This window comes from Lissotriton helveticus, chromosome 2_2 (genome assembly GCF_964261635.1).
Source record: "Lissotriton helveticus chromosome 2_2, aLisHel1.1, whole genome shotgun sequence".
Taxonomy (NCBI): domain Eukaryota; kingdom Metazoa; phylum Chordata; class Amphibia; order Caudata; family Salamandridae; genus Lissotriton; species Lissotriton helveticus.
This window is the reverse complement of record NC_136060.1, coordinates 396,094,448-396,120,615: the sequence shown is the minus strand read 5'-3', so window position 1 is coordinate 396,120,615 and position 26,168 is coordinate 396,094,448. Positions and strand designations below refer to the sequence as shown.

General features: G+C 43.1%; 1 protein-coding gene across 6 annotated transcripts in view; it reads left to right on the top strand.

Moving 5' to 3' along the window:
* The window catches only part of TACC3 (transforming acidic coiled-coil containing protein 3), a 475,241-nt gene that overhangs the window by 53,370 nt on the left and 395,703 nt on the right, over positions 1–26,168 (top strand). For all 6 annotated transcript variants that reach the window (XM_078678629.1, XM_078678625.1, XM_078678627.1 and 3 more), the window contains exons 3-4: positions 6,478–6,593; positions 9,399–11,456. In XM_078678629.1, the coding sequence (XP_078534755.1) occupies positions 6,478–6,593; positions 9,399–11,456 (2,174 nt within the window). The remainder of the gene's footprint in view (positions 1–6,477; positions 6,594–9,398; positions 11,457–26,168) is intronic.

Sequence of the window (26,168 nt, the reverse complement as noted above, 5' to 3'; positions counted from 1 at the left end):
TCCATTACATCAGGCTCCCCCTGTGACCCTCTCCCTGTGGGTATTTTAAAACAACTTGATAATATCCCTCTAACCACTATAGCAGACACATTAAATGCTTCCCTTCAATCCGCTACAGTGCCGTCAAGTTGGAAGCACGCAATGGTGACCCCCTTACTGAAGAAGCCATCAGCTGACCCCACAGTTCTGTCTAATTACAGACCTATTTCGCTGCTCCCTGCCTTTTCCAAACTCTTGGAAAGTCACATCCACTCTGCCCTCAGTACCTTTACAGAGGAGAACAATCTCCTTCACCCCTCACAATCAGGCTTCAGAGCAGGATTCTCTACAGAAACTGCCCTCCTGGGCGTAACCGAAATAATCAGAAAATTCCTGGATGAGGGTCAAACAGTCGCACTCATCCTTTTAGACTTGAGTGCGGCGTTTGATACCATTTCACATAGTACCCTTCTGACTACCCTTGAGAGAAATGGTATCCGTAGCAATGCTCTACAATGGATAAAGTCCTTTCTCACAGGAAGAACCTTCCAGATCAAATCCAGTATTGCCTGCTCCGACATTGTTGCCGCTCCACAAGGGGTGCCGCAGGGCTCCATCCTAAGTCCGTTGTTTTTTAACCTGTATCTAAGACCACTGGCCGATTTAGCTGATAGCACAGGTCTGACATTAATGACCTACGCTGACGACTCCCAAATCATTTTTTCTTTATCTGAGTCGAATCCATCAACACCCTCTCTACTCAAAACTGGACTCCATGAAATCTTCAACTGGATGTCCGACAACCAGCTGAAATTAAATGGGGACAAAACAGAGGTTCTTGTACTGGGGAAAAACAAGGAGCTCTGGAACCCCTCCCATTGGCCACCTGAGCTGGGTAATCTTCCCCCCTCCAGCATCTCAGGCAAGAAACCTGGGGGTCATTCTTGACAATACTTTGTCAATGAAACAGCAAGTAAACAAAGTCGCGGGCCTATGCTTCACCATTATAAAATGGTTGAAAAAGATCATGTGGATGTTGCCCCCTCTCACACAAAAAACCGTAGTCAACGCATTAATAACATCGCGTATTGACTACGGAAACATCTTATACCTAAGTTCCAACTTAGCAGTGATCAAGCGACTCCAAATGATACAAAACTCCGCCGCAAGACTCCTGTGCAGGATACCTAAGTTTGAAAGAGTATCATGTCACCTAAATGACTTGCACTGGCTCAGAGTGGAACATCGGATTAGTTTTAAAACACTCAGTTTTATGTTTAAAATAAAATCCAAAACGGCACCCTCCTATCTACAAGCCTTAGCTTCCCCCTACCTGCCAACCAGAAACCTGCGTTCCCAAACTGCAGCGAATTTTTCTGTCCCCAGACACAAACTCCAAAGGATTGGCGGAAGATCTTTTTCGGTTCAAGGGCTGGTTCTGTGGAATTCCCTCCCCCAGTTCATCCGGAAAGAAGAAAGCTACACTAAATTCAGGAAATTTGTAAAAACTTGGCTTTTCCAGAAACAACTGTGCTAAAACTCCACACAGCACCTCCCTTCGTTCAATCCAAAGTCACAGGCGCCGGGAAACCCTTGTTGGGTAGCTGAGCGCCATACAAATGCAAAAAATAAAATAAAATAAATTTGATGTAATTGAATCATTGTTTTCAGGCATGCCTGTCCACTTGGATCAAGTAAAATTATCTAAGACTACAACTTCCAGAATCTAGAATAAAAGCCAGAATAAGAGCTAGAATAAAAAATGTCCAGATGACATGGGATGATTTGGAAACTCTTGCTCTAATATCAATATAGCACAGAAGCACCCAGTATTTACTTAAGGTATCTGGGGGTGCTCTTTGTTTCCTTTAAGCAAATGAATACTCCTACACAAAAGGTTCTGTGAAGTTATCAGAGGTGCTGTAAAGAACATGTCTTCCATGAGATTCTAGTGCTTTTGAGTTAACAGGTGCTGGCCTTTTGTATATCAACTGTGTGGGTTGTCTAGTGCTAGAGAAGGAGTATAGCCACTAGTGTAAGGATTTCAGCAGTGCCCTGATGCGTTAGGGTTGCGTGATCTCAGAGGTGCTCTTCTGGTGGACATGGATTCTATGGTTTCTCAAATAATCTAGCAGATGAGCATATCAGTATTGAGGGTTCTCATATGTTCTGATATTAGCCTACTTGGCTTCTATGATGTCTTCGTGGATGGGGCTTTTAACTAAATTACTTGTTTTTGAGGTCCTCAGATGTGCATGGAGTTTGAGGTCATCTGCAGTACCTAGCCTCATATACATAAGCACCTCTATTTGCTTTTTCTTGGATACATGGGTTCAAGAGTCCCTTGAGGAACTGACCCTGTGTTAACACATTTAGTGGGTTCTCAGTAAAGTATCCTATCTATCCTATCTATCCTATCTATCACCCTCACTCTATCCTATCTATCCTATCTATCACCCTCACTCGATATATCCTATCTATCCTATCTATCCTACTATCACCCTCACTCTATCCTATCTATCCTATCTATCCTATCTATCACCCTCACTCTATCCTATCTATCCTATCTATCACCCTCACTCTATCCTATCTATCCTACTATCACCCTCACTCTATCCTATCTATCCTACTATCACCCTCACTCTATCCTATCTATCCCCCTCACTCTATCCTATCTATCCCCCTCACTCTATCCTATCTATCCTACTATCACCCTCACTCTATCCTATCTATCCTACTATCACCCTCACTCTATCCTATCTATCCTACTATCACCCTCACTCTATCCTATCTATCCTACTATCACCCTCACTCTATCCTATCTATCCTATCTATCTATCTATTGCCCTCACTCTCTATCTATCTATCTATCTATTGCCCTCACTCTCTATCTATCTATCTATTGCCCTCACTCTCTATCGCCCTCACTCTATATCTAACTATCTATTTATCTATCTAGCGCCAATCAAATACACTGAACATAATCTTCACAAAAGTTATTTACATAAGTTTAAGCTATTGCCATTATAAATTACAATAACTTTTATTTAAGTATTAATTATTTAAAAAAATTAAGTCATTGTTATTTGTAATATCAATATATCTAAGTCACGTGAATACAACACATATTGCATTACACATGCTATAGGTGTCACATTTGCGAAAGTTATAACTATTGGCATTGTAAATGACAAAGCTATTAATTTCGCTATTTTAAAAACCAACACATAAATAAAAAATGTGTCATTTACAATAACAATAGCTCAAACTTTCCTAATGCGAGACCTATTGCATTGCAAATGCTTGTTCTATCATGAGCATGGGTTTTATTGGCGAAAGAACATCTTAGCAGTGATGTAGTTTAGGATGCACGTCACCAACTTTTGCGTAATTGTGAAGTCCCAAGCAAGCCCATTATTTTATCTTCTCAAGACCTTTTTGCTGCAGAGGCCAATTTGCTGCGAGCTTTTCTTTGCATTATGGTGCTAGTAGTTTTGTTTGAGACTATAAATTCAGGACTACGAGTCCCAAAATGGAAAGCAACAAGCTGAATTGGACAAGCAAGTGCACCACCTAATGGGCGCCAGGTGCAGTGCACCCGGCCTGCATACCATCAGCAGACGGAATTTCTAATGGATTCTTCTCAGTAAATGTGACCGTGGCGCCCCTGGCTGGTTTTGGTGGTGCACAGTTTGGGAACCACTGCCATACAGGGTTGATACTGCCGCACACTTGGATAAGCTAACTGGTGCACAGGCAGCACCAGCATACCACACCTCGCACCTTGTCTTTTGTCTGTCTTCTTTTTGTCTTACTTTATCACTGTGTGTTATGGGCTGGTGGCTGTTAATGATGAGAACCTGAGGATGCAGGCGAGTACCTACCTGCCTACTCTGATGGTGTTAATTCCGTGAGGCAACGCCAACTTTTTCTCACCTTTTTTCACTTTTACTTTCTCTCATGTTAACTTGAGTTCGGTCATATCACACCAGGGGTGGGTTTGACCGTGGAAGACTTAACAAATTAACACAACTGATTTTTATAATATAATGGTGATCCAGGTCCCTCCTGTACAGACGGTATAAGGTTAACCGCTGGTCCAACACATAATGTTTACAGACTGCAATGGATTGGAAGGGTTCTGAGTAATATATTCACCATATGAACAGGTCTATTGTTTTTGATTACATGAGTGGGGGATGACCTGTTCTCTACCCCTTCAGCTCCTTGTTGTACTTGGCTTTAGTAATCTAAGACATTTCTCAGAACAATCCCCCATTGGGCTTCAGTGTTGAATGCAGCTGTCACAATGTACAAGCGGGTCTGCTATGGTTTATTTTTTTTAAGGGAAGCAGTCCACGAACATATGCGAAGATGGATCGTCCAATTATGGCAATCCTGTCACATACACCTTGTCTCCTTGGCTAATATTTTTAGGGATTTATCTAGTCCAGCCTGCATGAGCAACCAGGTGGTCGCTTCGCAGAAACTCTGCGATGAGTGCCATTATTTTCGAGGAACAAATAACTAAAATTGTCGGAAAACGACATTCTAACGGTCTGGATGATTCAGCTAGGAAGTCAGATGTAGAATCCCTGATAGATACCTCTTTGGATATCTTTCATGCCCCCTTGGAGGACATTTTCAACCAGCTTGCCCAAAGTGTATATTCGGGTACCCAGTTAGATCCTTTTCCTCATAAAATCTGGAAAATCTTTGGTCAAGAAACTTTTCCCTGGCTATAGAAGATTTGTTGTCAGTCGCTGGAGGAAGGAGAGGTACCAGAGGTATGCAAGCAAGCAGTAGTAACTCCCCTGCTCAAAAAACACATCCCTGGACCCTAACAATCCAGCAAATTTCAGACCAATCTCTCTACTGCCTTACCCGATTAAAATCTTAGAGAAGGCAGTTGGCAAAAGTTTATCGTGCTACCTTGTGGACAACTTCTTGCTGGACAGGGTCCAATACGGCTTTCACCCGGGACATGGCACCGAGACTGCCTTGGCAACCGTAATGGATAATCTGCGAATGCGTGCTGACAATGGGAATTCCTCTGTCCTAGTATTATTGGACATGTCAGCTGCATTTGACACGGTAAGCCATACCGTGTTAGTGGAGATACTGGAAAGTAGAGGGGTTAAAGGACAGGCCTTGAGGTGGCTACGATCCTATTTGTCAGGAAGAAAACAGGCTGTGTCTTTGATGCCGTTCACCTCCGGCATGTCCCCAGTACATCATAGGGTGCCTCTGGGCTCGGCGATTAGCCCAATTCTTGTTAATGTCTACCTACGCCCTCTATTCCTCGTTATTAAATCCTATGGGGTAGACCTAGTCCACTATGCAGATGACACCCAACTGGTGTTCTCCCTGGAGGGTAAACAAGCGGTATCTATGGATACCTTCAGGAGTGTATGCACCAATCTGCTGGTTGGCTTAAGAAAAATTCCCTACAGTTCAATGGGGGGAAAACTGAGGTGGTGTACTGTCCTGCCACCAGAATGTCTCTATCTGCCGGCGGAGTTCAAACTCACCCCTGAGGATGAACCCCTGGTCCCTGCTAAATTGGTGCGCAACTTGGGGGTTATGGTGGATGAAAATCTCCAAATGGACTGCCAAGCTACCAAAACTGCCAGTATCTGCCTCTCCTTGTTACGCATACTACGGAAGGTTCTTCCACTACTTCCAAAAGACACTATAACTCTCGTAGTGAGAAGTGTAATCCTGAGTAGGCTGGACTACTGCAACTCCCTGTATTTGGAGGCACCACAATATATTGTGCAGGGGTTGCAGAGAGTCCAGTCTACGGCAACAAAGTTGGAGCTAAACAGACAGTGTAGGTCCTCTACGACACTGGCCTTGAGAGATCTTAATTGGCTACCTATTAAGGAGAGAATCTGTTTTAAATCTCTCTGCATTGTATACAGGGCAGTACATGGCCAGGGCCCTGTCCCCCTGCAGGAGATGTTTACTTGGTATAATCCTGGGAGGCAGCTCCGCTCTTCGAATGTTAATCTAATTACAACCACCAGATTTAAGAGATCCCGGAAGGGTGGCAGAGCCTTTGGAGTGACTGCCTCGCGCATATGGAATGAGTTGCCCCTGAACCTCAGACAGGCCAGTTTGCTGACCGGATTCAGGAAGAGCCTGAAAACTTGTCTTATTCCAAGGAATGATCTTTAGTTCTTTTCATTGAAAATTGATTCTGCTTTATGGTGTCCATTCATTAGTCCAAGCACCAGGATACCCGTAGGGTGTCAGTTTTGCGCTATATAAGTTTTAATTTCATTTAATTTCAATCACACTTTGCCCTGGGCCAAAAACCACTTGTAGCATTTTATATTGTTTACATTTTAATAAGTGGTATAGATAATGTAATGGTGCAGTGGATATTGTTCAAGTGTAGTAGATTTAACTTGAACCTTCATCTCTCTTGGATAAGTTATTTGTCATAGATATCATTATGCGTTGTTTGTAACGTTTCAAAGTTCCGATTTCTAGGTAACTTTTCAAACACCAGTGCGTGATCCTCTCACACAGAAAATTATGACCCCTGACGTGGGAAGCAAACAAGATTGCGCATTGATTGACAACTATGCTGCAGACCACATTGCTGGGTAAGTTATTTAAAATTCAAGTAACAAAGAAAGTAGGACTATATCTGTCTTCACCATATTTTTTTTTAAATGAACCCCCCTAAAGTTCACTACAAATTTTAGACTAAATGGGAGCATTGTAAGACTAGAATGAGTAGAGGGGCAATTGATTTACAGCTAGTTATAGAACGAAGTTAACTAACACTATTAAAATTGGAAATCTTGTTACAAAGTTTTAAATACATTAATGAACTGATTCTGTGGAGGGAGCGGCGTATGCAGTAAGATTTTCAGGCTTGAGTGCAAGGAGTGTATCGGACGAAATAAGGTGATCTGAAATATAGGTAGCACATCCAATATGCTATAATGTAACCAATGAGATCAGTACTTAAAAAAATAGCAAGCCATGTGATATGAACTATATTTCAAAGAGGTTTTGAGGAGAACTTGGGAGGGAATTCGGCATATAGCAAGCAATTGATGATTACAGAGACTTAGTGCGCTGCATGTTCAAAATAGAAGTAAACGTGCAATCTTAAATTGCTGTAAAACCGAAAATTGGTTTAGACTGAGTTTGAGTGACATGCACCACGTTAAGCAAAATTTCTAAAATTGGTGTCATCAATGTGTAAAATTGGATTAAGTTCATACTATTGCGTTCAGTTGGGCTCAATCTTTTTTTATTTTTTTTATTTTATATATCTTTTTACCTTTAAATATTTGTCATGCCAGGTAACTTTCTTAATGCGTAGAAACGTTCCATATCTTTTTAATAAAGGAAATCTGCACTTTTTGGGGGGGGGCTAAATGATCTAAAAAAATGACTGCATAATAACTTTAAGACAATCTTTCATTACGTTTTATAACATACAGGATTCTATTTTTTTGTTAGTGAATACATGTGAAACCAAGTTTGAGTATATTTAATATATCGTAGAGTATATTTAATAGATTGCAATTCAACAGAGCTATTGATAAGTATATAATTAATATAAAATACAAATGTATAATTGGTGAAGTTTAAAATGTCATCTGCTTTTTAACCATCGAATACCAAACTGAATTTTTCAAAGCTGTAGCTTTAACACGTAAAAAAATGTCATTAACATTTGGTTGACTCCTCTTGGATGATTAAGAAATTATTACGTTTTTGTGGTAAATGCACTACTAGTAAGAGAAGAATTTGCTTTTCGGAAACACTTTAATGACATTTATATATATTTTTTAAAGTGCATTTTTTGTCTAATTTGGATGATATTTACAGCAACATTTGAAGTCGAGAATCATTTGGCCACAACTAAATTCATGATAGGCTGCTAAAACACTAGTGAAATACAACATGCTATTTTTTCTGTCTTTATTTGTAGTATCTTTGACTTCTGTGCTGATTAGATGTGGCAAGAACAACAAACAAAGTTTGTCCAGTGCAGATTTGCAAACGATTGCATTTCAAATCTGGTAACTTTTGAGATTCTAGACAAAGGGTTCTTTTGGCACTTCAATGCAATGGTTTCGGTCATTATTAGAGTGAGTTGAAACGGGAGTCCTTATGCTTGGATGTGAAAGTGCTCTACTGCAACATTTTGAAACAAACCTTTGCTGTAGGTAGCATTTTGCCCACATCCGATTGACTGCTTGAGTCATGGAAACTGTGTTCGAGTGGTTGGGTCAGTGTAGGACTGTGTCGGGCTTGCAAGCTAGTGAAAACATGTAGTTTGTTAATGTCCAATTACTAGTACAGTTTTCAAAGAAAACGGCACATAAAACACATTTTAAGTTTTCACATGATGGTGTTACATTAAAGTAATATGCCAGTTTGGCATTTAATTTCTTTAGGCTCCCCTTGACTTGCTTGGCACTATCAATGCTATAAATTATGAGATGGTCTGCCATATCGGAATAAGCGACTATTTTTTTAGGGATAATTGGGGACGAAGGTGGCTTGCTGCTTCCCGCATTGTATTCAAAACGGAGAGATGTCGTTTAGCATATGTCGACTCATTCAAAAATGCAAGTGTAATATAATAATCAGTAAGAGGAATGTTCTTCCTATTGGGTAGAAGGTGATTTTGGTAAAATATAACTTTAACTGCTGACATTCACTGCTACGGACTAGATGAGCTTGATGGAGTAAGTATAGATTCTCGGTTAGCTGGCAAAATCTAAAAGGTTCCTTTAACTATTGATTTGTGTATTGTTTAGAGCTTAATCTTTTGTTTTTGGAAAGTGCGTTTAAAGATTTGAGCGGCAGCATAGGGGTTAATTTGATATTTAGATAAATTAAACAGGAGTTTAAAGTTGGCCATTTTTTTTTAATGAATTTGGCAAGTATGATTTAATCTGTAAAAAAAAAAAAAAAACAAGCTCTGACTTATTTTCTCTTGCTGACTGGCTTTATTAAAAAAGAAGAAAACTCATCAGTTTGTGTTTTACTTTGAATCAAATGGTATCATTCGATTTGGTAGTGCCTCAGTCGTGATCCGCCTCTGTTTGAAGTTACTTCTACACATCTTTATCCTTTGGGTACATTGCTGTTTGTGGTGAGCTAGTTTTAATGCACTTAATAAATACATTATGCATGGGAAAGTATTGTGAAATTTTCTATCCAAAGCGTTTGCTTTAACTGATTTATGCTTCTGAAATTAACCTTGGTTACACAATTGCTGGCTATAAGCTTAATTCTGCTTTTATTTCACACCTGTGGATGATAGCCTTTGTTGGTTTATTGCAGTCATTGTTTCGTTTGCCGTCCCAATGATGCCGCCATGCTAGTCTACTTTGATTTTTAAAAAAGACATCACCATTTTGCATTTTCTTCTGCAACAGATCAATCGATTTGGGGGAAACCGGCACAGCTGTGGTGAAGGATTCTCACTGTGGTATCTTGAACCCTGCCGCTTATCCAGATGATGAGATGCCTGTAACAAGCAAGGGTGCATACAATATTGACTTTGATAACCTGGACACACTAAATCCATTCGCAAGTTCTGTTCAGATGCAAACTTCCCCTACCAAACCTTTGTGTCCTTCTGAAAATTCGTTCCCTAATGACTCTAACACTGAAATATTATCTTCAGATGACCAAATTGTTATCAAGAACTCTCCACCTGTCAAAACTTTCTCTACAGAATTGCAAAGCAGCAATAAAAATGATCTTGATAAAACAAAGGATTACCAATTATTGGAGGAGCATGTACAGTGTAATTCGCACATTGATGAAAAAAATAACTTCAATGCCTCAAAACCATCTGCTCAATTTGAGAATTTAACTGAAAATGTGCTTTGTGATTCTGAAGAGCTTGCCTTTAAGACCTCCATTGACATACAGAACAATGAAGCAAAAATTGCTGGTGACCTCGGTATTTTACAAGATAATAAAGGTCTAAATGTAGTGGAAAATGATGTCACCTACCCTCCTGCTTCAAAGGAAAGTCTTAACTTGGATGTAGATCAACTCTGCATGTTTGATCCATTTAAAAGTGGGGGTTCAAAGCTGCAGAGTTCACCTCTGGGTGGGTTCAAAACTGTTGCAGCAGATTCTGTTGATAAAGTCAGAGATTCAGAAATACATACTTTGGCTTCAAAAGATTTGTGTAAGCTTAACCTGGAATTTTTTGAAACATTTGATCCTTTGAAAACCGAGGAGCCCAAACTGCAAGATACACCATTGTTTGAGTCAAAAGCCATGGATCATTTTGCGGTTGTGCAGTCTGCCATATGCTTTGAAACTGGTGCTCCGCAGTCAGCTGCAAATGAATTGTTTAGTTTGAACACAGAGCAGATTGACACAAATGATCCTTTTGAAGTCGGGCGATCAAAGCTGCATAATACCCCTGTTTGTTCTTCCAAAAACACCGATTTAGTCAATAGTGGGGAACCCGGCACATTTAAATTAGAGCTGCCTGACTCCATGGAACTTTTCAAAATAGTTGGCTCAGGCCAAAAGAATTTACCCACTGCTCATCCTAATAGCACTTATTTAGGTGGCAGCATTGCACCTCCAATGCTTGATGTAGACCAGTTTGACCAAATTAATCCTTTAATAACTATGGACTCCAAACTGAAGAGTTCTCCGGGTGATGAGTCAAGACCTGGAGAGATTGGCAGTATTGATCTCGACACAGCTCACCTGTCCTCTGTGAACCAGTTGTTTAAATTGGTCTCTGATAATCCCGATTCCACTGATCCTCTTAAAACAGAGGTTTCAAGTGAAATAAACTCACCAGCCAAAGAGTCAAAAAGCATAGGAGGTAACAGTGTTGTAGTTAACACAGATGCAGGAACAGATTTGCCTCTTAAAGCAATCTATAAATTTGACCCTGAGCAGATTGATGCAGTTGATCCTTTCAAAACTGGAGGGTCAAAGTTGCAGAATTCACCAGTTGGTGTAGAAAAACACAAGGGTTCAGAACCTGATTTGGCAGCCTCTGCAGAAAGTTTGAATCCAGAATGTTTGGCATCTACTTCAATTTTCAAACCAGAACCTGTGAAGTTGGACTTTGAATTTTCAGATGTGGCCCCTAAAAAGCCTCCACCCAAGACACTGGGGAAAAGGCTGGGAACAAAGGTACCACCCAAAAAATCGTCTCTTCCTACAGTGAAAGAAGTTGAGAAATCCAAGGAGATGTGTGCTGAAACCCTGGCGGATGAAGTTCCTGTCCCAAAGGCATCTTATGGATTTGACTGGAATAAATTTGACGATCCAAATTTTAATCCATTTGGCTGCGGTGGCTCCAAAATTTCCTCTTCACCTAAGCACTCTAACAGCAATGCTGCAGATGAAATTAAAAAGGAGCCAGTCTTGTTGCATGTGGAATCTGACCCCTTGTTGCAGAATTTGAGACATCCAGCAGATACTCAAGCATCTTCTGAGTGCGTTAATCAGTAAGTAATGTATTGCATGACCTTGCCAAGTGACTTCATGCTTGCATCTAGAATGCCATGTTTGACTGTTGGAAGTTAACTACAACCATTAAATATAAGATGTTGAGCAAGAAGCAGTTACCTGTTTTACAGGAAAGTTATCTAAATAAGAATGGACGAGTAGCTGCATCAGTGTACACAAGTAGCTGTGATATAGGGAAGGTCAGTTGTAGATTGGAAACGTAGTTACATCTTGGGTCAGGCGGACTTGAATAGCTATAGGACCAGAAATTTTTAATGAGGCATTTGTAATACTGTCATATAAACAAGTAGACTTATTTCCTGCTGCTTGTCCCTTCTAGCTTTGTTCCATTCACAATTGTAGTATTTTGTAGAATATGCTCCATGATCCGGTTTTAAACCCCCTAAGGGAAAATAGTAATTCCTGTTTGTGGCAGAGTTTTGTCATGTAACCCAAATTTGATTTTCTGACAGCTGTCATTCTGCTTTTCTCTTTTGACCCAGACGTTTTAAGCCAATTGGATTATATGGGATCTGTTTTCTAGGGCCTATTGTTAACAGTATGGATATGTGTCTAACTTCATCCTTTACTGTGCTTAATTTATTGTGTTCAGGCCTTAATCCTAAAAATGATCCTGGACCTGCAGGTCTAGTAACTTGAATACTCTACTTGACTTAACTGTAATATACTTGGCTCATAAACTGGTCTCATTATGATTATCATCATAGGTCCATATTTTATTTTAAAGAACCACCTTTTTCTTCATCCCATCTGATGGCAGCTTCTAATATGTGAGTTAAGCATTCTTGCTGTACAAAACATCTGGTTTGATTTAATTGACTAAACATTTGATCCATGCATAAGAATGTAGCCCACATACAGGGTACATAGGACCACTGACTTTCCTCTTAATTTACTAATAGCCTTGTTATCCGGGAGGGAGACGGAATATCTGTTTGTTGAAAAACTCTTTTTAATATATTACTAAAGCATGAGGTGGTAGTGTCATTCACAGAAAGCACATTTTCCATTGAAATGGCCAAATTCGTTCCCACGAACATGCAGTTTTACTTAAACTATATAGTGTATAAACAAACTGTAGAAATTGGGTTTCAGTAAGCATATTTATCATTTGGACATTACCAAGAAAGTGTTCTAATTTGTTTTCATCCAATTAAAATATTTATTTCGTCACACAGAATTGCAAAAGAAGGGCTTTCTTAACGACTGAAATGAATTTGAAATATTAGTACAGTTCACTTCTTATCTATTTAAATGTTTTAGAATAAAACTTGACATCCTACAGCCTTTCAATTCATACATTTTGTGCAAAACGTTTGTCAGACAGTTCACTTTACCTTTCTTTGACTGCAAAGTTTCAGGATTTTGTAATTCTAGGTGTAAACTGATTCTTGACCTTGGTCTCTGAACACAGAATAAATGTGACAAGTTAAACAAGATTTAAAGGCATCTTCAATGCTACTTCACTTTGTGAGTGAACAGTTTGTCAGCTTGTCAGAAGGGGCCAGTAGGCCCTAAACATAGCTCACCCTGATGAAATCCTACTCTGCATAGCGAGTGGGCGAGTAGATTTGTTGAGGCCTGTTAATTACTGGTGTCCTTGCTTGCGTCTAAGTATTTTCGCAGCAGAGACCCTTATTTTTTTAGCAATGACAAGTTAGCAAATACTGCCCTCTACATTACATTTTCTTAGGGTTTTTGCATCAGTGACAAAGAGCCAGTGTTGCTCTTTAAAGAGCCTGATATGTTTGGTGCCTACTGGGTATGGAACGGACTCTGCCTAGAGCAGGGTTGTGGGATTGGCTGAATCTATATTGTGTCTTAAGCACAATGCTCTGTTATCTAATGCTTTGCTGTCAGCCCCTTGTCTTGCTGTGTCTCTGTTAGTGGTGCAGTCAGTGCTGACATATTTCCAGGCCCAGCTGCACCTGGAGCACTGTCTGCTGGCGTTGAGAAATTTGGAACCTCTAAAATCATCCTTTTTAGGTCTCGCCTATCCCATTCCGCAAGGAATGGATAGGGGAGAATTATAGGAGGCAAAATAAGTTCTCAAACCATCGGCGGATTTCCAACAGTTCACGTGAACACAAGCACGCGCTTTTCCCCCACAGGCTTTATTTTTCACGGGCTTCCCGAGCCGCCTGCCTGCCACTTCAAAGGGATCCGCTTCCCCGCCCACTGCTTCACACTTCACGGCTGCCAGGCCGTGTCTCGCATTTCTCCTCCCCCCCCCCCCCCTCCTCACAGCAATGCCAAGAGCTTGTTTCTGTTTGTATCTTTTATGTAACGCATGTAATCCGAAATCCTTATGTTTTGCAGCTGTGTCTTTTGTAAAGCGCTCTGACACCTTCGGGTAAAGTTCGCGCTATATAAAATCGCATTGAATAAATAAATACAATCTCTCATGAAATTACGAGGCAAATTTAGAGGTTACAAATGTGTGCTATCACAGTGATACATTTGAATAGTATATAAATAATATTCTGCCAAAGGTGGAACAGTTTGAATGTGGAGGCAAATTGTTTGTTTTGACCTTTAATATCTCTTACTAGGATGGTGTATTTAAATTTTAAGATGGCCACCAAATTAGCTGGCTCAGATTGATTTTCTGCTCTTGTACGTTTTCTATTACCACACCTCACAGCCTCTCGCCAATAACCGCCTCAAACTGCGCTTTGCACGCGCTGCTGCCACACCCTTTCCTGCTCACGTCAGCTTCTCGCGGACCCGACCGTGGAAGCCTACTGCTTAACGGCGACGAGACCGTACGGTGGGAAAACAACTCTTGACCGGTGTTGAGTTCTGCCAGCCTCAAAGATGTAAGTACAAGTAGGGAGAGTGGAAGACTTCAAAGCCGCTTCGCTGCCCTAGCGCCAACCAAAGCGCTTCGGGAAGTTTCCGAGATTGCGGAGGTAACCTTTCACTCCTTACTTAAGAGTACTTAACTTAGCCAACGTCTTCTTTTTCTAAATAAAAATGAAAATTGCATAACTTGTCGACTTCTTTTGAACGTCTTTAGTTACTGAAGTAGTTTGCGATCCCGGTGAAAATATATTAACTGCTTCTCAGTTTCTTAAACAAAGTCTGGATTGTTTGCAGCGGTTGGCATGTGTGGTGTAAGTGTAATGCCAAGCTTACAATAGCCTTCTGATCACTCCGCGCTGCCTGTGGTCTTGCACTCAGTCCTTACTGGCACTTTGACTTTCTCTGCCCATCTTTATAGCTGGAATTCTGTATCGATTGACAGTCACACTGTCCTGACTGGGAGTTGACACTCCACCCGACCGCTTGTCTTCTCCAACTCGGGATAGCAGTGGCGTTGCCCGCTTTGTCTTTTAACCAAAGATAGTGCCTGAACGTCCAACAAGAGTATAGAGCTTTACAGTTTCAATGTTAATTTTATTAGAAGAAAATTGAGTGATTTTGCCAAATCACGTTTCATATAGCTCAGGATAAAACCTTTATATAACGCTTTGTTGCCTTTTGGAAAGATTCCTATTTGCAGCCGTTGTTTATTATCGCACTATAACGCCTGATAATGATGCCAACGTTTCAACTCGTGGTCTACATCAATCTTTTGTAAATGAGCGGTTGCAATGTAATTTCACACTTCAAGCTGATAATCAGTAGTCAAGTTACACTCCAAAGAATGCCCCTGTTCAGTGGGTCTTGTACCCGAGCAATTCTTTTTTTTTTTTTCTTTCAGTACTGTGGCTGGGATACATTTGAAATCGTATGCATTTAACATTTGCTTAGAGTATTACAACACACAATTAACTTTTACATGTCGATTGGTTTCAATAATGTCCAAATGTAAAAGTATTTTTTGTGTACCAGCGTTAGCCACATGTTGTGCCACGAACCGAAGCATCCAATAACTATATCCATGGCAAGAATTACAATCTAAATTGATTTTGCTTCTGTCTCTAAGGAAACCCTCTTTATTTTCTTTCAGTGATAAAAGATTATTAGCCATGCATTCAAAGAGCAGTTCTGCGTACCTTGAAATAAAGGCATTTGCCTTTAAAGCCCTGATTGTACATTTGTGGAACCTTTTCTGCAGGGGCCATTATTACGGTGCGAAGTGGTGTGTTCTGAAGCTTATCTTATAGATGTGACTAGATACGAGCCTCCTTTTCGATCACTTTATGAAACATGCATTTGTAACTAAAATGTAATCTGAGCCCTTATAGAGGAGTTTACGAAAAAAGAAAATCATGCTAGTTTGTTAGTTTAAGTTGGGCCTGATTAATAATGAGTGTAATTATAGGGCTGGTTATGTTACCTGGCCGCACAAGTTATTTTTCTGAATGGCTTAATACTCAGCATAAACTTTCCCTTTATGAAGTAAAATTGCCTTGCTCCATTTGTATTAATGATAATGTTATTATGTGGAAGGAGTAGTATTTTTTGAATTTGGATTGTGAAAACGTTTTTTTGCTTCGGAAACCAGATCAGTATAATATTCTCGTTTGTCGACGATTCACTAAACCCCCGCCCTTTCTCACTTGTCTCTCGCTTTCCTTTATTTCTCACACTTGTGTGACCCCTCTTGCACTCTCGGGCCCTGCAGTTCACTTCCCTTCCCCGCCTGTGTTTCCCATAACTTCTCACCAGCAATGCTTCTCAAACCCCGGTTCACGTGAACACAAACACGTGCTTTTCCCCCCACACGCTTTTTTTTCACGAGCTTCCCGAGCCGGCTGCCTCTCACTTCGAAGGGATCCGCTCCCACGCCCACTGCTTCACACTTGTCTCGCATTTCTCCCCCCGCTCCCCCACAGCAATGCCAAGAGCTTGTTTCTGTTTGTATCTTTTATGTAACGCATGTAATCCAAAATCCTTATGTTTTGCAGCTGTTTCTTATGTAAAGTGCTCTGACACCTTCGGGTAAAGTTAGCGCTATATAAAATCGCATTGAATAAATAAATAACATCTCGCTCATGAAATTACGAGGCAAATTTAGAGGTTGCAAATGTGCGCTATCACAGTGATACATTTGAATAGTCTTTAAATAATATCCTGCCAAAGGTGGAACAGTTTGAATTTGGAGGCAAATTGTTTAGGGCATCACTCGTCGCCACCACAACATCTCTCCGCGCCACCACAGCATCAATCAGTGCAACCGTTCAACAACTGGTTCAAATGTTCTCTCAATGTTTCAGGCTTTATTACAAATGTCACAAAAATATGTTAATATTTCACTTCTGTTCTTGAATTTTCGTCACAATAAAATACACTGAACATAATCTACACAAAAGGTATTTATAAAAGTTTAAGCTATTGCCATTATAAATTACAATAACTTTTATTTAAGTATTAATTATTTAAAAAAATTAAAAGCCATTGTTATTTGTAATATCAATACATCTAAGTCACGTAAATACAAAACATGTTGCATTACAAATGCTGTAAGTGTCACATTTGCAAAAGTTAAAAGTATTGGCATTGTAAATGACTAAGCTATTAATTTCGCTATTTTCAAAACCAACACATAAATATAAAATGTGACATTTACAAGACCAATAGCTCCAACTTTCCTAATGCAAGACCTATTGCATTTGTGGGTTCAGTGCCTTATGGAATTGGGTAAGGAGGTGATGGGGCAGAGGGCTTACATGCCCTAACCCTGCCCCTTAAGTTAATTTGTTACTGGAGTCACTCTTGGGTATGCCTCATCCCATTGACCTGACTTGTTTTTCTGTTTTTTGATTCATCATACCAATTAAAAAATGTTGACCTCTGTTCTTTGCCTTGGTTATTGTTTTTGGTTTCATTCCTCTTCTCAGATAGGTTAAGCATTCTTCATAAAACATACTCCTGAAACAATGTTTTATGTCTTCACTAGTGAGTCCCACCCGCTGTTTCAGATATATATATATTTTTAATCTTTTATTTAAAGTTTTTTCATATAACATAACCATACAGTACAGAGCAATGTACAGTGAATCATACCATATCAATGATAGTCTTTCAGTATACAACGCATGCGTAATGTTGGTGGTAGAGTAGTACAACCAGGGACATATTACGGATTATGAACAAGTATCAAAAGTAGTACAACAATGTCAGGAGTGTACATCCCGAGGTTTCTATCTGGAGGCTGACATTAACCAAACATACAATACTCCTGATCATATCTAGAGCCCTTGGCTCTGAGCAGCCCTGTGAGAAGCAAAATATATATTGAGGGTAACCATTGAGTATCTGCTTACAGCAAACATGCGTCCCTAGTTGATATAGTAGGTGCCTCGTCCACATATTGTGAGAGTAGATACCCCTGAAGAGGTCCCCATATGTCTTTAGGTTTGGAAGATCTGGGCAATAGTTCAACGTATGTTTGTCTGCTCTTGGCAATAGATTAAATCCGCTATCCACTCTTTGAATTTCGGAGCCCATTCCCTGCCTCATCTACAAGCTACTTTGCGTTTAGCTAGTAATAGCTATAAAGCAAGAAATTTCCTGTATGTTTTGGGTATTTGTACTGTGTACCCTATTAGCGCAACTAGTGGGGTCGCTTTCCTGGGTGCTCTCAGTCATTTTATCAAGTGCTGTGTATACCAGTTCCCAGAACTCCCATAACCCAGGACATTGCCAGGCCAAATGAGGAATCCAGCTCCTGGCTGTCTACATCGCTCACATCTATCATTATCTGTGAGATTATATCTATGCTTCACTGGCATAGTATAGGTGCTGTAGATATCTATAATGTATTACCCGTAACCTGCAACTAGCCGAAATCTGCTCAGTTTGGAGGCAACAATAGTGCCATTGGTCATCGGTCACCTTCTGCCGTAGTTCCTCCTCCCAGTGTGTCCGGGCCGGGCTGTCGAGTTCCTCTCTGTTCATACGTATTGAACTGTATAGGCCTGACACTAGGTGTTTTAAATCTGTGGAGCTCAGCATGTGGTGGTAGGGGGATACAATTCTGAGGTTCCTGTGGGAAGTCGGGGATGAGTGCTCGCATCCCTTGCCGTAATCTCACATATAGGAACACATCCAAGGGAGTATACTGTACGCCCTGAAACAGGTGTTCCATTGATCGAAATGACCCTGCATGAAACGGTTTTCTCCCCATGTAGAAACATTAGCACGTTTACATAAGTCTTGAAACCATCTTTTCTGCAGTAGTGAGAGCCCGGGGTGATAGGACAGCAGTAAGCGAGAGGAGTAGAGGAAGGGTGAAGCCAAAAGAGAGATCAGTCGGTGCCAGGCGTCTACTGTTCCCGCTATGGTGGTGGGTGGTGTTGTGCGGGTACATGTAGGGCCATGTATCATGCCGTTCAGTGGCACAGGGTCTGCATGCCAGCCCTCTGTGGCCACCTGCGGCAAGTAACGGCGGGGATACATCCAATAATTGGCATAATGAGCCTGTGAAAATATATTTAAAAATCTGGAACATCTAACCCCCCTGATATGGTCTCGTTAATATTGACCACTTGAGTCTTGCCTGCTTCCCTCCCCATAGCAATCGGTTAAGTTCAGAGCGCAGCGTTTAAAACAAGTGGGATCCAGGGTGGTAAGGTATATAGGAATTGCGAAAGTATGACCATTTTTATAAGACGCCTGCCCCGCTAGCAATGGAGGTAGGGATATCCAGAGTTACTTTAGCGCTGAGTCGCGTTATAGCCTTGCCGTAGTTCAATCTCATTGTGTCGTCTCTATCCATAGATATCTGTATACCGAGATATCGGAGGTCTGTATAGTTACCTTAAAGGCCTCCCATATTATTTCAACTGTTAACTGACCCCTTATTTCTGCTAAAGAAATCTTTAATTTCTCACCTAATTCAGCTTCAAATACTAAATCTAACAAAGCTGTGGGCTGCAGTCTCCAGCTCGGTCTGGGTCTAGTGTAGCCTGGCGGTAGAAGCAATAATTTAACTGGGCAGTGATCCGAGAAGGTCCTGGCCAGGTGAATCACATTACATATGGCCGCCCCCAAACCCCTGGAAACGAGACAGTAGTCAAGTCGTGCCCATGTCCCTCTGAGAGGTGAAGTGCGTTCCCTCCCGAGCTTGTGGGTGTGTATAACGACAACTATCTATTAGCCCGCCCTCCTCGACTATACCTTGCAGTGCCTCCTGAGAATTGGTATTATGATGTACAGATACGTTAGACCTGTCTTGATTCAGACGCAGTGCAACATTAAAATCTCCCCCCCAACTCCCCCTCCCGGCCCCCCCCAATTATGTGTGTGGACCCTATCAACAGTATTTTGCCCCACAGATTAGTCTAAAATTTAGGGCTATCCATATTAGGACCATAGCAGTTTGTAATCGTGACGGAGTCTCTGCCCAACCGTCCCCATGCTATAACACATCTACTGTGTGGATCCCCAATTGCTCTTGCTAATTCGAAGCTAGTCTGTTTTTTAAAGAGTATGGCTGTCCCTCGTGCGTATGAGGAGTAAGAAGAAAACAGTCTACAACTCGCCCATTTGCTAGAAAAAGTATTCGGGGCTCAGGGGTTCAGGTGGGTTTCTTGTAAATATGCCACATGGATCTGCTGTCTAAGTAGGCCAGTATTTCCCTCCTTTTCCTCGGGTCTCCAAGGCCCCTAAAATTCGTGGGCCTATCTTCCTGTGTCATTATACCACTCCATCTCTCTCCGAATGTAATGTAAAATAATGTACTTGAACATTTGCACATAATAAGAGACATGTCCTCAAAGTATACCATACATCTTGTGCTCTGTAAATCTGAACGCCTCCACCCCCCCCCGCTTACCCACTGAAGCATCCCAATGATTCCAGTTATGTTCGACCCTCCCTCCCCCCGAGCATCCAGGACGGTATCCAACATAACATGTATGCCCCTTCTCTCCCAACAGAAACCCGGGAAAAGAATAGGGTTCAATACAAGCAATAGGAAAAAAATTGTGGGCCTCCCGATTGGGCTAATGCAGCTGGGTGGCCCACGAATACCTCTCTCCAGTCCAGGTGCAGTGCAACATATTCTTAGTCCCTGAACCGGCTTCAAGGGTGTCCGACTGCAGAATATCTTGTGTCCCCCCCCGCCCCTTCCGAAGTTTGCGTCTTCTCTGAAGCCGTCACGCCTGTGTTTGGAGTTTCCTATCCCAAGATTACACAGTGTCCCAGGCCCAGGTATGTAGGTTGTATGTGAGTTGTTTCGAAGCAGTGCCTGTCTGTACCGCAATTTTCATTCTACTTCTGGCGTTCCTGCCCGCGGCGAGTCTTCTGGCGTGGATGCTGCTTTTCATTGTTTTTTAAGCTGCTTCAAGAAGTCTTCCACCTGTTGAGGCTTTTTAAAGGACTTTTGGGTCCCCCGATGCGTGACACAGACGAGCGGGATAAAGAAGGGTGTAGTCGATCTGGGCCTGTTGTAGTTTCTATTTGACCGCAAGAAATTTGCTCCTTTTCTCCTGAACATGCATAGTGAAGTCGGGGTACATGGTGAAGGGTATCCCATCATAATGCAATTGCTGGTTCTCCCTGCCCACTCGTAAATCTACGTCCCTATAGTTCAATAGACCTGCAATTATAGGGCGAGGAGTGCTCCCAGGAGGCGGTCGCGGTCCCAGTGATCGGTGATCCCTTTCAACGATGAAGGAGGAGAGAGGAGCTCTGTGCCGATCACCGCAACCAGTAGCTTTTCAATGTACTCCTCCATCTTGCCCGTGTTTGTACTTTCTGGTATCCCCAAAAGGCGTATATTGTTTCGTCGGCTCCGCGCTTCTATGTCCTAATTTTTAACTCCTATAATCTTAAGCAGTTTATCCATTTGCGTCGTAGCTTCGTGGACCTGAGCTGTAGTGTCCTCAACGTCAGAAACGCTGTTTCGCCCCTTTAATGCGCGTCTCGTGGCCTATTTTACGGGCAATCGCATCCATTCTTGTTGCCATTGTGTCCATTTTGCCCGCTATAGTTGCGAACCCTTGGTGCATTTCTAACAGGAGTGATTTCATGTCATCTCCTGGTGTTGACTGATGGTTTTGCTGTAAGGTGTCCTCCCCATTACTGGCCTCCGCTTGCTGCCGGGTGGATTTTTTGGTTTCAAATGTTAATCGCGGTTGGCGGGCATCCAGCTTTCCCATCTTGTTATGATCCCTGGGAGCAGTGCTATTGTATGTCCGGCCACAGAGTCCTATTGGTTATGCTATACAAGGCCTTCCAATTCCAAATATTCGCTGGCGATGCGATGACCTGGTGCCTGATGACTCATCAGCTGTTGGCTCAAGATCCTCACCAGGGCACCCAGCCCCGGTCTCTGCCACCCTGTCCTTGAGTCAATCCGGCCACAGAGCGGTGAGCCGCAGCAAGGCCCTGGCGCCCCTGTCTGCCGCCCACGTGGCCCCGCCGCTGCACCTCAGGCCGCACCTCAACAGTTCTGCGGGTGGTTAGTGCAGTACAGCGCCACACCGACGCAGCATCTGAGCCCTTAGGATGTTAGACGCGCATCAGCTCAAGTATCTCAGTCATGCATAGGTGAAGTATAAAGCGCTCCGCTGTCATCTGTATTGTGTGATCTAATGGGGGTGTCACTTCAGGCCAGACCGCTCCCAGCTTATGGTACAGCGTGGTGTCGGAGTGTCTCAGCTCCCCAAATACCAAGGACCTGGACTCTGTATAGCCCAACTCCTGTAGCCCTGATTCAGTGATAGGCAGTGCACCGTGAGACGCTTCAATGTCCCGCCTGCTAGGCCACCCCACGTCTCTCCTGCTATCGCCTTTGATTGCCTGATACTCGGCACCTCTCCGCCCTCCGGGGTGTGTTTCAGCCCTCGCTGCCCGTATGGGCGCCCGGTGCTCAATACATGTATTTCCCCGCTTACTGCCGATGCGCTGTGTTGTCATGCAGCTTCCAGCGCAGGACGGCGCTCCGCAGTTCTGGGTTACTGCTTGGCCGCCTCCGCCATTTTCTCCCTCGGGCCCATCTACCTCATGGCAGCCTTGGTCTCACGTAGTCAATGCCGCCCTGGATTCAAGCAAGCCGGGCTGAAGAAGGCTGTAATGCCAGAAACCGGTCCTCGGAAGCTTGTTTCCGGTCCAGGGAAGACATGGCTTGGCAGTTCGGGCTGGACTGTTCCCAAGAGGCACAGGGTCAGACTGATTTGCATATAGCCGTGTCTAAACTGGGGTGGCAGAGTGGGCTAAAGAACGGTGATGGATTAAACCCAGATCTTTTGACTGGGTGTGAGTGTTTGATTGGTTCAGATGCTCCGTCCATCACCACCCCGTTGTGTACCGCCCTTCACTGTCAGCAGGGTCTCCAGCGACGGGTCCCCGTCACAACAGCTAGCCGCCTGTATTTACTCTGCAGACTCTCGAGTGGGTCAGACGATATCGCTGCTTGTCCCCCGCATACACATGCTTCTCCTCTCCAGTCTTTTTAACAAATTTCCATTGGTGAGGAAAGGATTAATTACGGATTTTCGGTGCGTGACTGCAAGAACCTCACACAGTGGCGGCCATTCCACTCGTGCACCACCTAGCGCCCTCTGTTCCAGATATCTGCACATTATTTTTCCGCATTGCATGGGTGGGAATGAAAAATGTCCTAGTAATCATGATGGAAAGTTTCAATTCTATTAAGGACGCGGAGGTAAGGATTATTAGCCTTCTCTTATTTCCTTACTCCAGCAGCTTTAAACAACCAAAAACTATCATTCTCATAGTTCGTGCAGTAAAGGGTCCTCTACAATCCACCAATCGGCAGTCCTCCTGGTTCCCGAGGACGTGCTCTTCCTCTTTCTTGACTACGACCACAATATTTCCGAACCGTGTCAATCTGTCTTAGAACCCTAAGACCCTAGAAGAAACCAAAGACCAAACCAATGAATGTTCTCCAAGAAACTGTGCACACATCATTGGATCGTGGTACCTGTACATTTTGCTGAGACAGCAAAGGTCTAAAGGTAAATTTTTTACGTCATGGGGTTTCCCCCTAAAGAGTTAATAGTCTCAAAACACATATACTTATCCCAAACGACGGGAAGACCCGTTGATGTGCATTTGACTCCATGTTCCGAGTTGGGCACAGGTCTCTCTGAGCCACGGGCAACAATAAACCCCGCCTCCGCGTCCTTAATAGAAGTGAAACTTTCAGTCCTGATTACTAGGACATTTTTCATTCTTTGTCCGGAACGGAGGCGAGGATTATGCTCGTTCAAAACTTACTTATACCACCAATGAAGGCATGTTCATGACTGGTTTAAAATAGAATCTTTTAAACCTAGAACTAGTCTGCGGCGTTTATAATATCCTCCAGCCTGGCTCCTAATGCGAGAGCCTTAGAAGCCATTGCTCCCCTCAAGGAGTGTGCTCTAAATTGCGAGACACTTATACCCGCTTCTTGCATCAACCATCTGATCCAATGTGCTATGGTTTGGGGCTAAACCGCTTTGAAAGGTTTCCGTAGGGAAATCAATAACTGGCGTTCCCCTGGTGATCGAGTCTCTTCTGTCATACACTCTTATTCCCTGAGGCATCTGACCACGCACAGCTTTGGGGATTTATCGGAAGCTGAATATGACACTATTCTAGAATCTGACTTGGTCCTGCGCACAATGTGCAAGGTGACCCCCGCCCCAGGGGTAAAAACCCTTACAGAAATATCCAATGCTCGAACATCTGACACCCGTCGGCAAGATACCAAGCACAAGAGCATAGCCAGCTTAGCTGATATTTCCTTGCAGGATAGATATTTATTAGGTTGCCAAGATTGGAACAGGTGTGAGACCTTATTGACGTATCGTAATAAAAAATACCTAGATTCCAGAGGCAGCGTGAGGCGAATCCCTCGCATCAACTTGCAAATCAATTGGAGTTCACCAACTGGGGCTCCCAGGACCAGCCAGTGGCCTGCTGAAATCTCTGACCTGTAAGAATTGATAGTGTGGTATGCCAGGCCTGGGGTCGCCAGTGATGCTGAAGTTCATAATGGCTATCTCTTTGCACTCCATGGGATCCTGGTTGTTCCAAACACACCAACTGACCCATCTGGACCATGCTGACTTGTAGTGCTTGTTTATGCTGTTGGCTCAAGCCTCTCCCAGTAGCTTCTGAGCCTCAGTTGATAGGCCTGAGACTCTCCAGCGATGCCTGAAATCCGCCATGCTACCGAGGGCATTTGCCTTTTCTGGACTACAGGGTGGGATCACCCTGGATATCCCTCAGAAGAAAGGGATCTTGGGGTAGAAGGATTGGAGAATCCCAGGAAAGTTCCAGAAGAACTGGAAACCACTCTTGAGACCTCCACTACGTGTTGACCAAAACCACCCTCACCTGTTGTCTTCAGACTTGCGTCGCGAGTCTCATTATCGCAAATTGGGGGTAAAGCACACCCCGTCTACTTGGACCAATCCTGTAGGAAAGCGTCCGTTGCGGTCACTGGAGGGTCCAGTTTCCAACTAAAGAATCACTGAAGTTGGTGGTCCAGATCGTACGTGAAGAGTTCTATCGAACGGATCTCACGTGTTGTGGAGTCTCTGAAATTGTAATTGCCGTTGTCTCCTGTCCGACCACCAATCTGCTATTACGTTGGAAGCCCACGGGAGATATTCCGCTGTTACAAACTTTTTGGGTGAGGCAAAACATCCAGAAATCTTTGGCTAAATCCACCAGGACCTTGGACTTGCTTTCCCCGAGGTGGTTGATGTAACAGACTGTTGACATGTTGTCCATCTTCAGAAGCACACTGCAAGACGCCTTGTCCTTTGTCCAACACTGGATCGCAAAGGTCTGTGCCATCAATTCTAGGAAATTGATGTGATGTGGTGTGACGTGGAGCTGACCATCGTCTGCAGACCACTTTCCTCCTGTAAAGGAGTCCCCGCACTGAGCCCCCCAGCCCGACTTGCTGGCGTCGGACTATATCACCAAGTCTGGCTCTCAATCAAATATGGCTCTGCCATTCCAGGCGTCCATATGATCCAGCCACCACTTCATCTCCTTGCGCACTTCATCTGTAAGGGGTACCTGGTCGGAGTACTGCAGGCCCCTGCGGAAATGAGAGGCTTTCAGGCGCTGCAACGTTCTGTAATGGAGCGACCTGGTAATTGCCTGAATTGATGAGGTCAGGAGGCCCACCAACCGCGCAATTTGCCTCCGCAAGGTAGAGCAACGTGCTAATATTCGCCGCAATTCTCTGCGGATCTTGTACATTTTCCTCGCCGGAAGATTCAAGGTGCGGGATACTGAGTCTGACGAACCCCAGGAAGGTTACCTACTTGGAAGCTGTCAGAAGAGACTTCTTCGCATTCATCACAAACCCCAGGTTCTGAAGGAGGTCTACTGTCTCTTGCAACTGTTGTGAGAGACGGAGAGGACATTGCTTCAAGAGCAGAATGTCATCCAAATAAATGATTATGCGAAAGCCTTTGGCTCAGAGTGTTTCCACCACTGGCTTGAGAACCTTGGTGAAGCACCACGGGCAGAGGGCAGACTGAAAAGGAGCGAGGCAAACTCGATCACCTGGTCTTTCCACAAACTGTAGGAAGCGACAGTGTGGAGGAAAAACGGGGACTGCGAAGTACGCGACCTTCAGATGCAGTCGCGCCATTCAATCCTCTGGTTGAAGGAGATCCCGCAGCAGATGGAAATTTATTACTGGCCGTTTGCCCCTGTCTTCCAGGAAGACATTGCTCAGGAAACCCCTTAGGTGAAGACGTGTGGGAACAACTGCTCCTTTTTTCTGCAGAACCGCCACTTCTTGATCTGAGGTCGGCCTG